At 32.4% G+C, this 13,694-nt stretch overlaps 1 protein-coding gene across 1 annotated transcript; it reads right to left on the bottom strand.

Annotated features, from left to right (window-relative positions):
• Positions 1–3,813: 3,813 nt before the first annotated feature.
• Positions 3,814–10,901, bottom strand: LOC109009982 (UDP-rhamnose/UDP-galactose transporter 5-like). The gene is made up of 6 exons (XM_018990667.2): positions 10,717–10,901; positions 9,428–9,664; positions 8,353–8,537; positions 8,060–8,260; positions 7,492–7,653; positions 3,814–4,370 (listed from the first exon to the last, which is right to left on the bottom strand). Exons 2-6 carry the CDS (start codon positions 9,555–9,557, stop codon positions 4,038–4,040), a joined length of 1,011 nt encoding a protein of 336 aa, XP_018846212.1. The 5' UTR covers positions 9,558–9,664; positions 10,717–10,901; the 3' UTR covers positions 3,814–4,037.
• Positions 10,902–13,694: the final 2,793 nt, after the last annotated feature.

The raw sequence follows: 13,694 nt of genomic DNA, 5'->3' as shown, positions 1-13,694 counted from the left end.
TTTTAAATAATTATACGACGTTTACGCATTACCGTAACTATTATTTTTTTTATAATAAATACATGAAGATAAAAATGTTGAAATAGGAGGAAGTGGGGATCCTGTAAACACTGTACTATATACCTGAATCCAAACTCTGAGATAAACCACACTACTCATCAATATCATTCAGATTCGCCGAGTAAAAAAAATATATATATCATTTAGATTCAGTCATTCATTTCCTTCTCACCAGACGCGTTTTGTTTTTTTTTTATTTGACAGCATCATTACATTCAAGTACACGTGCGGTTTCAATATCTAACTTTCATTCGTGCTCGTAATTAATAAAACATTATCCACATTAAATGCTAAGTCTTTTATATAGTTGCATTAAATTATCTACCTACAGTACATTTCATAAATATTATTTATAAATTCTCTCTTTAAATTATTAAAAACAAATGGTTTTAGTAAAAAATTATAAATAATTCGTACCCATGCAAACCTACTGTACTAGATCTAGCATTAGGGTCACCTAAATTGTTGGCAAGCTTTATGTAATGACCCATACATTTTATATAATAATATTATTTTTATAAGTTATTTTATACAAAAATATTATAAAAATAATTGTGCATGTATCATTTTTCTTATCTAAGATTTTTAAAATAGCTTTGTTAACTTTTAGCACTATATTATTACTGGAACAACTGGATAAAGATTGTGAGTCTTATAATATTTTATTGTTATATGTGCGTGTCTTTAAAATGATTAAATATTTAATAAATATCATATAATACGTTTATTTTTCTGAAAAAATATACTTAGAATTTCTAAAAATAAAAACTTTGATATCATTGCAAAGGCTTTCTAGCAGCAATATGTCTATTAACTAGCATTGAATGCTGCGATACGCGGTGGTGTTTATTTTTATAGTTCTGTTATATATAGTTATTTTTATATATTTTTTTGTGTATTATTAATATGATTGATTAAAATAATTATTTTATATTAAAAAAATAATACAGTCAATTATATTAATAAAATATATAAATAATACGTAAAAGTGAAAAAATATTGACTTAGGAGGTATGTTGCGCATCAGCCGGAAGCCGCAGCACATCTCACAGATTTTTTTTTTTTTTTTCACTCGCTGCATGTTGAGTGTGCAGAGGCTTCCGGCTGATGCAGATATTTTTTCTTGACTTAGAGGCTTCTTGGGTTGAGCGCAAAGGCCCATATGTAGCACAAATAAACCAGCGATCCAACGGACCACAGCTAATAAAGAAAAGAAGTTGTTCGAAGTTTCAACTTTGCATTAAGACTCTAGCATGAACAAGGAAAATAAATCGAAATTCATAAGACAGAGAAGTTAGAACAAAGAAAGCAATGAAAGAAGGGAAGGAAGGAAGGAAGGAAGGAAACACCGCACGTGCACAAACACGTGGATGGAATTATTGTGGGGGGACCCACTTAATAGGGTTGGGTGTTTTATGCATAAAATGAAAAAGAAGTTGCATTTTTTGGCAAATTATATAGAAAGTCTTGTTTTTATAATATGTTTTTGTATTACTTCTTTAGTAAAATGACCGATCGACATGGAATAAAGTGTTGCATGTCGATTTCACACGTAAATGTTGCATCACATGACGAGTGAATTATAATTAGAAAAATAAATGAGAATTTAACGGTAAAAATTAATTTAATTTAAAAGAGTCAAGGAATAATAAATATAAAATTAATATTTTGTATGTAATCTTGATGGGATGGATTGAAAAAAGATAAGATTTTGGGTGAAATAATAATAAATAAAAAGAGGAAGAAGATATTGGTAAAATTTGGAAGTTAATGAAGGGGTTTATATGATTAAAGTTTGTGGGGGCACACACACTAGCATTTTGGTCTATCCATCTTTGTATGAAATGGGAAAAGTACATTGGAAAAATGAAAATCAGTGCCACGAGAGAGAGAGAGAGAGAGAGAGAGATGGAGATGACATGAGAGCGACTGGCCCTACCAAATTATTTTGTGATTCTATGACATATGAATATGAGAGAGAGAACAAGAAGCCAACGTAAATTTACATACAAATAGTATTGTCTCAAAAACGTGTTGTTTTTCCCGGTTGGCAGTGGGCATGTGAATCGTGACAGGTTAGTAAAATTTCTCATATATATATATATATATATATATAATAAAGTATTTGAAAGATAAATTTTAAAATTTAAAATTTAAAATTAAATTTTATTATTTAAATAAAATAAATAATATACTATACATACCAACTTAAAAATAAAATAATTCGATAAAGTTATTAATACAAGCGACTCTAAAGAAAATAGTAAAGAACCGAGAGGCTGTTCTTCTTAAATTGAGATTATTTGTTAATATATATTTATATTATTTTGGTATATTTTATAATTGTAATATGTCCCACGATAAATTTTGTATTTATCTAACGTCTTGTAACTAGCAGAATTTCTTTATCAGTTTGTATTCATTGGAATTTATTTTTATTAAAAAGTAAATTAAAAAGGCAATTAGAAACTCAGTTTCCGTTTAAATGTTGAGCTGAATTGAAATGTGTTGAGTTCTTTATGAATAATAGTGAGTTGAAATAATAGAGTGATTTTTATAAAATTCACTTAAGATGAGTTTAGATTTAATTAGATATTAAGATGAATTTATATATATTTATTAAAAATTAAAAAAAATTATAGATCTCATATATAAAAAAGTGTTGAATTGAAAAAAAATTATAAATCTGTATAAAGAGATTTTAACTTAAAATAAATTTAATAATTTAAAAATTAAATATTTAGATATTAAATTCGAATCTAACTTTCAATCTAATAGCTGGCAGTCTTAAGAAGCAAACGGAATGGTTACCGCTTAAGAACTTAAGAAGACATTTAAAAAATAATAATAATAACCTTAAGAAGCAAAGGAACAAAAAAAAGGCGGGACCCAGAAAGCAGCTGTATTGAACCAAATCTTCGACAGGCCTAACATTATTCTCAATTATTTTGCCAGTCTCCGAAATTTCTGGTTTCAATATTAAAGTTCAACTCAATGGTCGTAATCAGTGTAACTGATCACACTTGCACAAAGCAGTAACATTAAACGGACGCTTAAATTCAAGAAAAAAAATAAAATAAAATCAATTGGGCAAAGGAAAGGTTAAAATCAAGTTTGAACAATTTTTTTTTTAAAAAAAAAAATCTATTTTAACTTCGGGACAAGGCAAAGAAACATAAACATACTTCACAATAATTAATGTTGTTGGAGAAATCTATACAGTAAAATATTAAGAAAATCGACATAAATGTATACAGGATTCAATACGGATTGACATGAATGAATGCATTAGTTGTTCCCCAATGGCTGAAACGAGATTTTATTAGATGTTTTTATTGTCTACCAGTTTCTGGGGAACCGAAGATCCAAGTAGTTGAAGTTGTTAAATAGGCAGATCCGAGTTAGTACGTAGGAGTTAGGGCCACAATAAAGTGAACATAGAAGAAACTCCTGTGCGTAATGCTGTACATCTCAATTATTCAGGATCACTCATTCCAGACTTTTAGCATGCCAGAACTGTGTTTTACTGCGTGTATGTGTCAGTCTGTGTAGACGACTGTTGGTTAAAGCTGAATTTCCTGTAGTTTATCCATTGAAGGAATATAGAAGTGTTTTTCACGAGATATAGAGACATTTTTTTATAAGATGTAGAATGATGAATAGTAATTAATGAAAATAATTTTTTTATAATAAAAGAAAAGAAAAACATTTATCTATGCTAATTACTAAATTTAGAGAGAGAGAGAGCACAAAGGCTCGAAATCAAAGAAGGAATTGCGATGGACAATATTTGTATCAATAATTTTAATGGGGGAAATTGCAGCCAGCCCCTTCAACAGAATTCTTTTACTTGAAGAAGAATATGAACTGTGATGAGAATCTCTTATGGTAATCGAGGGATCTGCCTCCTATGTGTAAATAAACCCCAACCTTTTTTTCTCCCTTTCTTTTTTTTTGAACTTCCTTTCACTGAGATTTTAGACCTTGTCATCCAGGTGGTCAGGGGACTCTGATGTTACGCCATGTTTTTGTGATTTGTTGCTAGGAATGGAATGGGCACGCCGCTCCTTCCCCCCAGGCTTAGACGAGGCATTGCCATACCAGATCATTCCGGCAACAGCAATGATCATACCCACCACTACTTGTAGATTGAGACCCTCTTTCCCAAAGAAAATGAATCCTAACACCAAGACAAGAATAGTCTTCATATGACCAAGCACTTGGAACGATACGGCTGTAAATCTTCCTATGCAGATGAATTGACTCAGATTGGTCCCTACCGCAATGGTGCAAGACAGTATTATGAATGACTGCAGACAAACAAAAAACAGTGGCCAAATCATTTACAGTACTCACAAATAGCTGCAACCAAACATGTATTGCACACAGACATACAGACATGCACACGTGTGGACTGTAACAAGTAGGACCATTCTACTACTGTCCCCCGTTTGAAAAACAACAGCAAGGGGCTGAAAATGAAGTTAGTCTTGTTGATCTTTTTTACTAAAAGTTCTCATGTCCAGCAATATTTGTGCTTACATGTTAAAAAAATAAGGAAACTCGTGAGCAATTATGTATGCCAAGCACGTCTACGTACATATATACATAAAAGCATGCATGTGTGCACCAGCCGTACACACATCCAGTCCTTGGGCAAAGAGGCAGACATAGTAAGGTTCATTCCTTCGTTGAGGACATTGCAAGGCTATTGGCCATGTCACCCAGGCTCTACAAGTAAAATGGTAAATGACCATTCGGAAGGACTCACTGGGTGGGGTGCTGTTGAATTGGATGCCAGGGCATTTGAAGATTGAAATGCTGGCCTAATCTTGTTTTAGTTTTTCTCTTTTAAAAGTCATGTCAGTGACATGACAAGATTAGGCCAAATATGGAAGAAAATCTATCGTTTCAAGAGAAGGGCAGAAATCACTCAAGAGGCAATTTGGAAAAACTAATCTTTTTTTAGTTTCTCTCTTCTAAAAGTCATGTCAGTCACATGACAAGATTAGGCCAAATATGGAAGAAAATCTATCGTTTTACGAGGTTGTAAGCTGTCACTAATGATGAAAGAGAAGGGCAGAATTCACTCACAGAGGCAATTTGGACAAAAAAAAAAACTGTTATAGTAAATGATGATGAGAATATCATGTTCATAAAAGATCAATTTTCAATGGGTTGGTGGAAGTGATATGATCAATTTTCAATGGGTTGGTGGTGGTGATATGCAAATGATTTTCTGTCAAAATGTTTTCCTCTGTCTTCAGCAGGCAATGAAAATAGAATGCTTTTCCTTGAGAATATTTTGACAGAAAATGTTTTCTCACTTTCTTCATTTACACCAAAGCAAGCAGCCCAAAACTCAAAACTTGTCATGTGGGAGAACTCCAAAAAGAAAAATCAAGAAACAAACAAGTGATGGGATAACTATTACATAAGCTCATAATTTTACTTTCTTTAGAAAATAATGATCATATTTTGTAATTTTAACAGACGGGTAACTCTTAATTCCCAACCGAATTGATATTTGGCAACTATGATGGATTGGAGAAGATGTGTCTAACGATGAGCTTGGCAATATATCAATGTAATTGAAAGTTGCTATACAATGATGAGCTCCTCCCTCTATTTTTCTAGTGGCAAAATAGAGGCAATCTTTAGTTTTGTTTTCTTTATATATATATATATATAAGGTAAGTATAACTCACACACCCATACAAGACTGATATCTTCCATCCCTTATTTTTTGGAAAAATTATAGTTCACTTTCAATTTGGATAATTGACCCCTAACTTGGGAAGAATTATCACCATGCCAAACCAAATGGCAAAAATAACTGGAATACCACTCAACCAATACGAGAATATGAGAGATTTTTGCCAACATAGTAATTTAAATCCATGTGGCGTATACCACCACCTAGCTTAACAGCTAACAAAAACTCAATTTCTATTTCTCTTAGTTTTCTAATTAAATATCAGAAAAAAATTTCTCTCTTTCTCGTCTTCTGACTCCTCATCTGTCCAATATAAATCCTAAACCCAACCCACAATTATTCCATCCTCACGATCTCCTTTCCCACCTTCACCACATATCAACATAGATGATAGAGACACGTTTACCAAAAAAAGTACATAACAAAGACCATAAAATATTTTTACGGAAGCACGATAACACTGCCTTTCTTTTCCTTGCAATTCGAGGTTAATGAAAAATTCATTGGTCCCAACTATATTTCAGATATGACATTCACATGACTTATGCTATACATGGATAAAAAGAAGTGTAGTGAGTACAGTAGGAAGGGAAGCACCCATTCATGTTGCTGATAGGGATTCTCAAATAATTAAAAAGCACTTCATAGAGGAAGCAAAGAGAAGGCAAAATGGAAGAAGAAGAAAGGCTCTATAACTGTGTCACTTCAAAGAAAGAAACTGCTCTTGCCGGGGAGAGGTAATACGGCTTCGAGGCAATATGACATCATCCCGGTTAAACTTGTATAAATCTTTTAAAGATAGTCAAATGTCTGTCCTAAAAACACCCCACCTTGTGCCATGAACGTGATTGAAGAGGGATAAAGAATTATGAACATTTTACCTTCTGAAAAACCTTGCTTTGAAAGCACAAAGTATAAGGATATAGGATATGAGGCTATCTCATGGAGAATCCCCATTGAACCTCTCTTCTGTAAGGAGAGATTTACTAATCCAACTTTGCAATGAAAAAAAGGACAAATCCCAACCTTTCAGTGCGAAAAATATATAAAAGCAAGTCTTATCTTAATGTGCTACAGATGTTGGGAACTAATGTGTTGGTATAGAGAACCATATAAGTCACTCAGACCGATTTTAACCTGTGATTCCAACTTCCAACAGTACCACACCTTGCAGAACTTACTATTTGACACTATTTGAGCTCTGCAGAAGACGTATGGTCTTTTTGGTTGGCCCTAGTAAGAGTCATTTTGGTACTATCTGAAAAAAAAGAAATTGGGCATCTATGTTAAAGATGATTCAATGGTCTGGTTTTGCTCCTTGATTGCTCTCTTAATTGGTCAAGCCTTGGCCACCTTTGACAAAGGTCTATCCAGTTCGCTACTGTTCATCTATTGAGCATTTTCCAAGTAATTGCAGCCATTAGAATTTGGCTGCCGACAAGATATTTACACGATAGGCATAAAGGATACGATACGATTACCAGCAATGATATGTGAAAACCCTACCCATTGCATGCAACTAAGCATAAAAATATATAGATTTTCACATGTATGTAAAGGTATACACAGCCGCATGAGGTGACAGAATGATATGTGTGATGTTGGACAGTTAACCATCTATCATATTTGTAGAGTAGAGAAATACACATCACTATGACACTATTCCAACTGAGAATTATAGAATTATCATTAAAATAAAGGGAAAGGAAACTTACCAGAGATGTGAGACTATAGCCATATGCATGAACTCTTTCACCAGTCAACCAGTAGTCCAGAAAGGGTCCTACTACCAGCAAGGATGCTGCCTGTGCTGGAGCAGTATGTCCCAGTAAGTTGAAAGATCCAAGAGAATAATTCCGCTGGAGGAAGTGTACATACTGCAAAAGTATAATAATAAAGACAACAATGTCATATTAGAAATCTGTGACCTTTAAAATGAACCAACTCTACTCAACCCAGTCTTTAATTTGAAAATTACATTTTGAAACTGAAAACATTCCTAAATAAAAATGTGAAAACCCTACCCATATAGAGACCATATAATATGATAGCTGGGGTTACACAATTACAAACTGGCAAATAATGTAAACTACACATATAGGCGGCAACGTGTGTGTATGTAGGCACATTTCTGTCTGCACTCACATATATGAAAGAAATACTTGCAAAGAATGCAAACACCATAGACCTAATCCTATCACACAACTGACTTTACAACCCCTACACCTATCACACCTGATGCCATCTCTATAAAGGATCATGGGTTGAGCAAAGAATACTTACATACTGCTGTAGCGAAGTGCTCCAAACTGCCACTAAAGCAGCTATAAAACCCTTAGCATTGACACTCACATCCGTAACAGTACAGACTGCAACTCCAAGGAGTACTAATACTATGCTAAGTTTTGTGTCCCTTGAGTAACGCACCTTGTCCAAGACAACTTCCAGAAAACAAGATACTGGGATCATACTAAGCTTTGCAATCTGATGATAAATATTGGAAAAGAAAGATATATTGTAATTTCTGAAAATTTCACAAAAAAAGGAGCAAAAGAAAAGGTTAAACCCAAACTGACCTGATAGAATCCCACAGAATTCCACATTAAACTCACATTCATCCCAACTATGGAAAAGTTTGCAAATAAAACAAATTTCAGAAGTTCAGAAAATGGTAGATGAGATGGCTGAATGTATCCCAGCCTCCTAAGAAGAACAGTCAACAACGTGGTTGTGGCAAAATGCAGACCAGTTAATGTTGTAGCTGCATGGAGTCATCATGAAAAATACAATGTCAGGCTCGATATATGAAACACAAGCAATGAGAAACTTTTTGTTCACTCAACATTGTCCTAATCTCTTGTATGATATATGAAAGTATCTATTGGATTCCACCTTCACGGAAACAAAAAGTCTTGATGGGTTATCCATTGTCAACTAGAATGACATTTTCTGGCATCTTCTTGACCAGAGGACCTTATAGTGTCATTCCCCCAAAAAAAAAAAAACCTAGAGGCCGGTGCTGTATCCAACTCTTTCTTAGTGGTCATGGAAAGTATTGATCTATTGAACAGTATTGTTTTAAGGATTCTCAACTATTTCATTCTTAGTTGTACTTTTACAAGGCGCTTTGGTTGTATTTTAGTCGGATTGCAGAACTTGTTGGTAATGATCTAGCATATGACTTAGAAGGACTCTATTAATTTGGACTTAATTTATAGACGACTGATGTCAGGCTTTGAGCTGGTATAAAGTAATCTTTAATCCTAATGGACTGTAATTGTGGTGGCTTAACTCCAATGGTTGACATAAGGCCTGATGGTGTTATACTGGAGATAAAGGACTCTGGAAAAGCTTTAGAAACCACTGGCTAAGGTGCCTAGACAGGTGAGAAAATGGCCGATTATGTTTGAGCTTCCACATCTGCCTTCACTGCCAGGGAAGGGAATAACTCATAAGGACTGGGATTTTTGCTGTGATAAATCACACTTATGTGCAACACAAGAATGCCTCGAGGAATAGCATGCAACATGGTGATCGTATCAAAATTAACTACTAATTAAGGCATGAAGCATGGAATTTATTAGTTAAGTAATGCAGAGGAGAAAATTATTCAAATGTAGTGTACAAAAATAGTAATAAGCTACAACATACCAAAGGTAAAGCCATACTTAGCCATTAAGGCTTTGTTGACAAGGATTATTCCAACAGATGTGACGACATTAAACATCCATGCGGCAGTGTCAAGAGTTGCCTTCTTATCGGCCATCTTTGCTGAATTCATCTTTTTTATCACTGAATTTTTCCCCAGTATTTTTACTGCTATTTTTACTGCTCAGTCTTCATGAGAGCAAATACTACCCGTGAATGTCAAAAAGCCAATAATTTTATCTGCATTAGGAGACAAGTTATCCCCAAAGTTAGAACAAGGTAAGGCCAAAGGATTCTCTTCTCAGCTAACAAACAACTACCTTGTAGATTTTTTTTTAAGGGTCCTTTCTAGAACAATATTAACAAATCCACATACACAAAATATTTAGTAAAAATCCTTAGAAATATTTTCTATAATCTCTATTAAATTTAAAAAAGAAAAGAGAGAGAGAGAGAGAGAGAGAGAGAGAAACTTAAACCAAATGCACACAAATTTTAAAGAAGGAATAAAGCAAAAAAATGATACAGCTATTGTTAACATGTTAGATCAACAGTTGAACGAAAGCTTGAATATAATAGATGAGAAACAGCATGATAACATCGGCAACTAATTGATTATTATGTATATTCAAATGCATTCCGTGGGCAGACATTAGCAGTCCCACAACCACAGTACGGACAATATGTTTTCAATACTTCATCTTTGTTTGTAAGAACTTCAAAATGGTTACAGGTTCCTCCTTTTTGCTACATTCAATTGTTCACAACAACTCTAAGAAATAGAGTTCGATTGGTATTCTCAAAATTCACATTTCAACTTAACAATGAAACGCGAACAAGCTCACATGAGCTCATATTATTCTGAAGTTGCGTTATAAATTTCCGTACAAATTTACTCCAGGTCAATTACTTGAAACCTGCGAGTGCTCAACATTTACTGACCAGCCAGCAAAACCGATCCAGTTTACAAACGTATTTCCAGACAGCATACCCTACTCTACCAAAAATCTTCAAATCCACGAACTTCACAACAGATAAAAATCGCAAAAAGGAAAATAAACATTTTCCTCAGTTGTACAACACAAGAAATGCTAAAAACCCGAGCGGAATTTGTTCAATTCCAAAACAGATCCACCAATCATAGAAAAAATTATTAAACAGATGAAAAGAAAAAAAATCCATATGTCTCAACAGAACACGATTCCCAGGACAAACAATTCTCATTTGAAAGCAGGAGACAAACAAAAGCATAGAAAGAACTCTAAGAACCAAGAAGTTTTAAGATTCCATACCTTCGAGACGAGGAGAGAATCGGCCTCGAAAATTGCGCCGCAAATAGGAAGTGGAGAGAATGTTGAGAAAACTGAATTTTTAGCTGTTATGGAATTTTAGAGTTCCGTCCTCTCCATTAAAAAGAAAGAAAGAAAGAGAGGTCGACTGAGACACAGACAGAAGTTGGAACCAACTCTACTACGTTTTATTTTCCTATTTTCTTTTACTTATTTATTTGTTAGTTGACTCAATAGTCTCTTTTTTATTTCTTCATGTGCCTTTAGTGACATGCTTTGATTTGTCCACTCCGGCATCTTCGGAGTTGAGTTACGGGGAGAAATCAATCCCTACTCCGATATTTTAAAAGAGAAATTCTATTTGTAATCTTGAAGTGGGGACTGTATGTGCAGGCACATGTTTAAATAAGAGAAAATATTATTTTAAAAGGGATAATTTTGTAACTTTACAAAATTTTAAAGTTAAAATAGCCTAGGCCTGCACATGCAATCCCCAAGTGGGGACTGTACCTAGCATTGCTCATTTTAAAACGAGGCATTCAGCGACTATTCACTCTTACGTATCATATTTATAATTTTTTTTTATAAGATAGAAATATTTTTCATAGAATATAAAGTGTAAGATATGAGATCATAAATAATAATTGATAAGAAATTTTTTTTTTAAGATTAAAAAATTCTATTCATCATTCTCACACACCACATATCACTTTTTTTTCTCTCTTACCAAATGTGTGTGTGATATATGAATGATGAGTAGAAGAATTCAATAAGTTTAAGAAAAATAAAATTAAAAAAAAATTAATGTGTGATGTGTGAAGATGATGAGTAGAAAAACTCTTTAAAATTAAAAATGTTACATCAGTCGTGATTTCTGTAAACGTCGTATATTTATTTTAGAAAATGAGTTCTGTTATTAAAAAAGTAATTTTTTTTATATAAATATCATATTTATTAATATTTTTCAAAATTACGCAGTCCACAATTATAAATATCATTTCTCTCTAAAAAGTTTGCCCAAATTTGAAGGAAAGTGATCCAAATGAATTTAAAGTAATTGTATATATCAAATATTTAAATAAAAAATATTTATTATATATATAATTTTATATATGTTAAATTAGAGAGAGATTAACATAGTATGTAGATCTCACAATATTTAATGTTGATATTCATATTAAACACGGTGAGATTTAAGCATCTATCTCTTTTGAATAGATTATTATAGATAAGTCATAATAGAAAAGTGTTACAGATGATGTGGTTTCACATAATCCATTAAATCTATTTTATGATAAAAATAAATTTACAATCTGACATACTATATCAAACTATATCACTTTATAAATATAATTTTATATAATTCGATTCTTGTCATGATATATCATCATTTCTCTAATTAGAATTTGGAAAAGTTATTAATATGTCCCAATCTGAAATGGAAATAATTTTTATTAAAAAAGGGAATAACATGTGGTTATTGCATGAATGTCATTTTCCTATTATTTCTCATTCTTCTTCAAATGATAATTTGGGTTGCTGAATTTCATGACACGTGCATGATTTTAGATTGCAAGATGGAGTAAATGTGGTGAGAGAGGGTGAAAGTATATATGCTTTCTGATCATAGCTAGGATTAGGAGTTCTTCCCTTTCAAGGAAAAAGAGATGTCCATTTTGTGAACTTGTGCGCATTAACATTAGCAAGATCAAACAATGGGAATAAATTTGAATGCTACATAGACAATTAGAAGGATAATTATATGGTTCAAAAAATGGAGATTAACATTAATATGTATATGTTTAAATAAAATGATAAATCACATGTTGGTATATAGTGTAAGGACGATAAGTAGTATTTTTTTTAGACAAAGAATTGATAGTTGAAATTGGGTGTTTGCCAATTTTCGTGCTAGTCTTCTTCAGTCAACTATCTCGTTTGTTTTTATAGATGAGTTGAGATTAAAATTAAAATTAAATAAAATATTATTATAAAATATTGTTTATTTTATTTTTTATAAAAATTTAAAAAAATATAATAATAAAATAAAATGAAATAGAAATCCACCAACCCATTTCGACTTTTCTCTCTCTCTCTCTAGCACTCTCTGTTAACATTGCCTAGCCCTCTTTCTCTTACCATTCCCCCATCATTTCGCCGAATGAAACATGACTTATCTACCGTGGCGGCTCCTGTCATTTCGCATGGTGGGCCACTTAATTGGACTGCCCACCCATCAATCCATCAAAACCTACCATGGATTTAAGTAGATAAAAAATAACTCTGACTTCTCCTTGCACCCACACTTTTCTTTATTAACGCTTCGTTTCTTTTTTACAGATAATCATGAATGAATTGGAATTAAAATTAAAATTAAAATTTAAATAAAATATTATTATAATATATTTTTAATATTATTTTTATTTTAAAATTTTAAAAAATTAAATTATTTATTTTATTTTATATAAAATTTAATAAAATTGTAAAAAATTTAAAAATGTGTGGACGGCTATTGCATCATAAGTATTTGTTATTCAATTGTTTCTTCTCTAATTCTATAATTCATTTACATCTGATTCAACTTGCTCTATTGTGGCCCTTTTATCTTAGGATAGCTATTGTTGGATATGAATATATATGTATATGCATGTCTTCCACTATCATTTCTTGCAATAAGATAATAAGGCACAAAAATAAAACCGCATTACTCAAAATTTAAAACGAAAAAAAAAAAAAAAAACATAAATGAAAACACAGAAGTCAGAGAATCAAAGATAAAAATACCATGCAACTTTCTGACCTTATTAATGTATTTAAAGCCTCACAATTATAAAGGGAACCCTTCTAAGTGAAATGCAATAAAAATACCATGCCTTTATCTTCCTGGATTATGCACTGATCAGAGTCCAACCACATACAGAAGCAAAGCACATCATGTTGCTTTCTTTCTAAGTGATGTATGGGGCTAATTCAGTACAACC

The sequence above is a fragment of the Juglans regia genome, chromosome 10 (genome assembly GCF_001411555.2).
Source record: "Juglans regia cultivar Chandler chromosome 10, Walnut 2.0, whole genome shotgun sequence".
NCBI lineage: Eukaryota > Viridiplantae > Streptophyta > Magnoliopsida > Fagales > Juglandaceae > Juglans > Juglans regia.
Note: the sequence above shows the minus strand (reverse complement) of the source record. Positions and strands in the feature narration are given on the sequence as shown.

Excerpts from the sequence above, each read along its gene's own strand:
- LOC109009982 (XM_018990667.2), bottom strand. The coding sequence starts at position 9,557 with ATGAATTCAGCAAAGATGGCCGATAAGAAGGCAACTCTTGACACTGCC. Across the intron at positions 7,654-8,059 it reads GCACTTCGCTACAGCAGTAT|TATGTACACTTCCTCCAGCG; the intron begins GTAAGTATTCTT and ends ATACTTTTGCAG. Across the intron at positions 4,371-7,491 it reads GCTATAGTCTCACATCTCTG|TCATTCATAATACTGTCTTG; the intron begins GTAAGTTTCCTT and ends GTTTGTCTGCAG.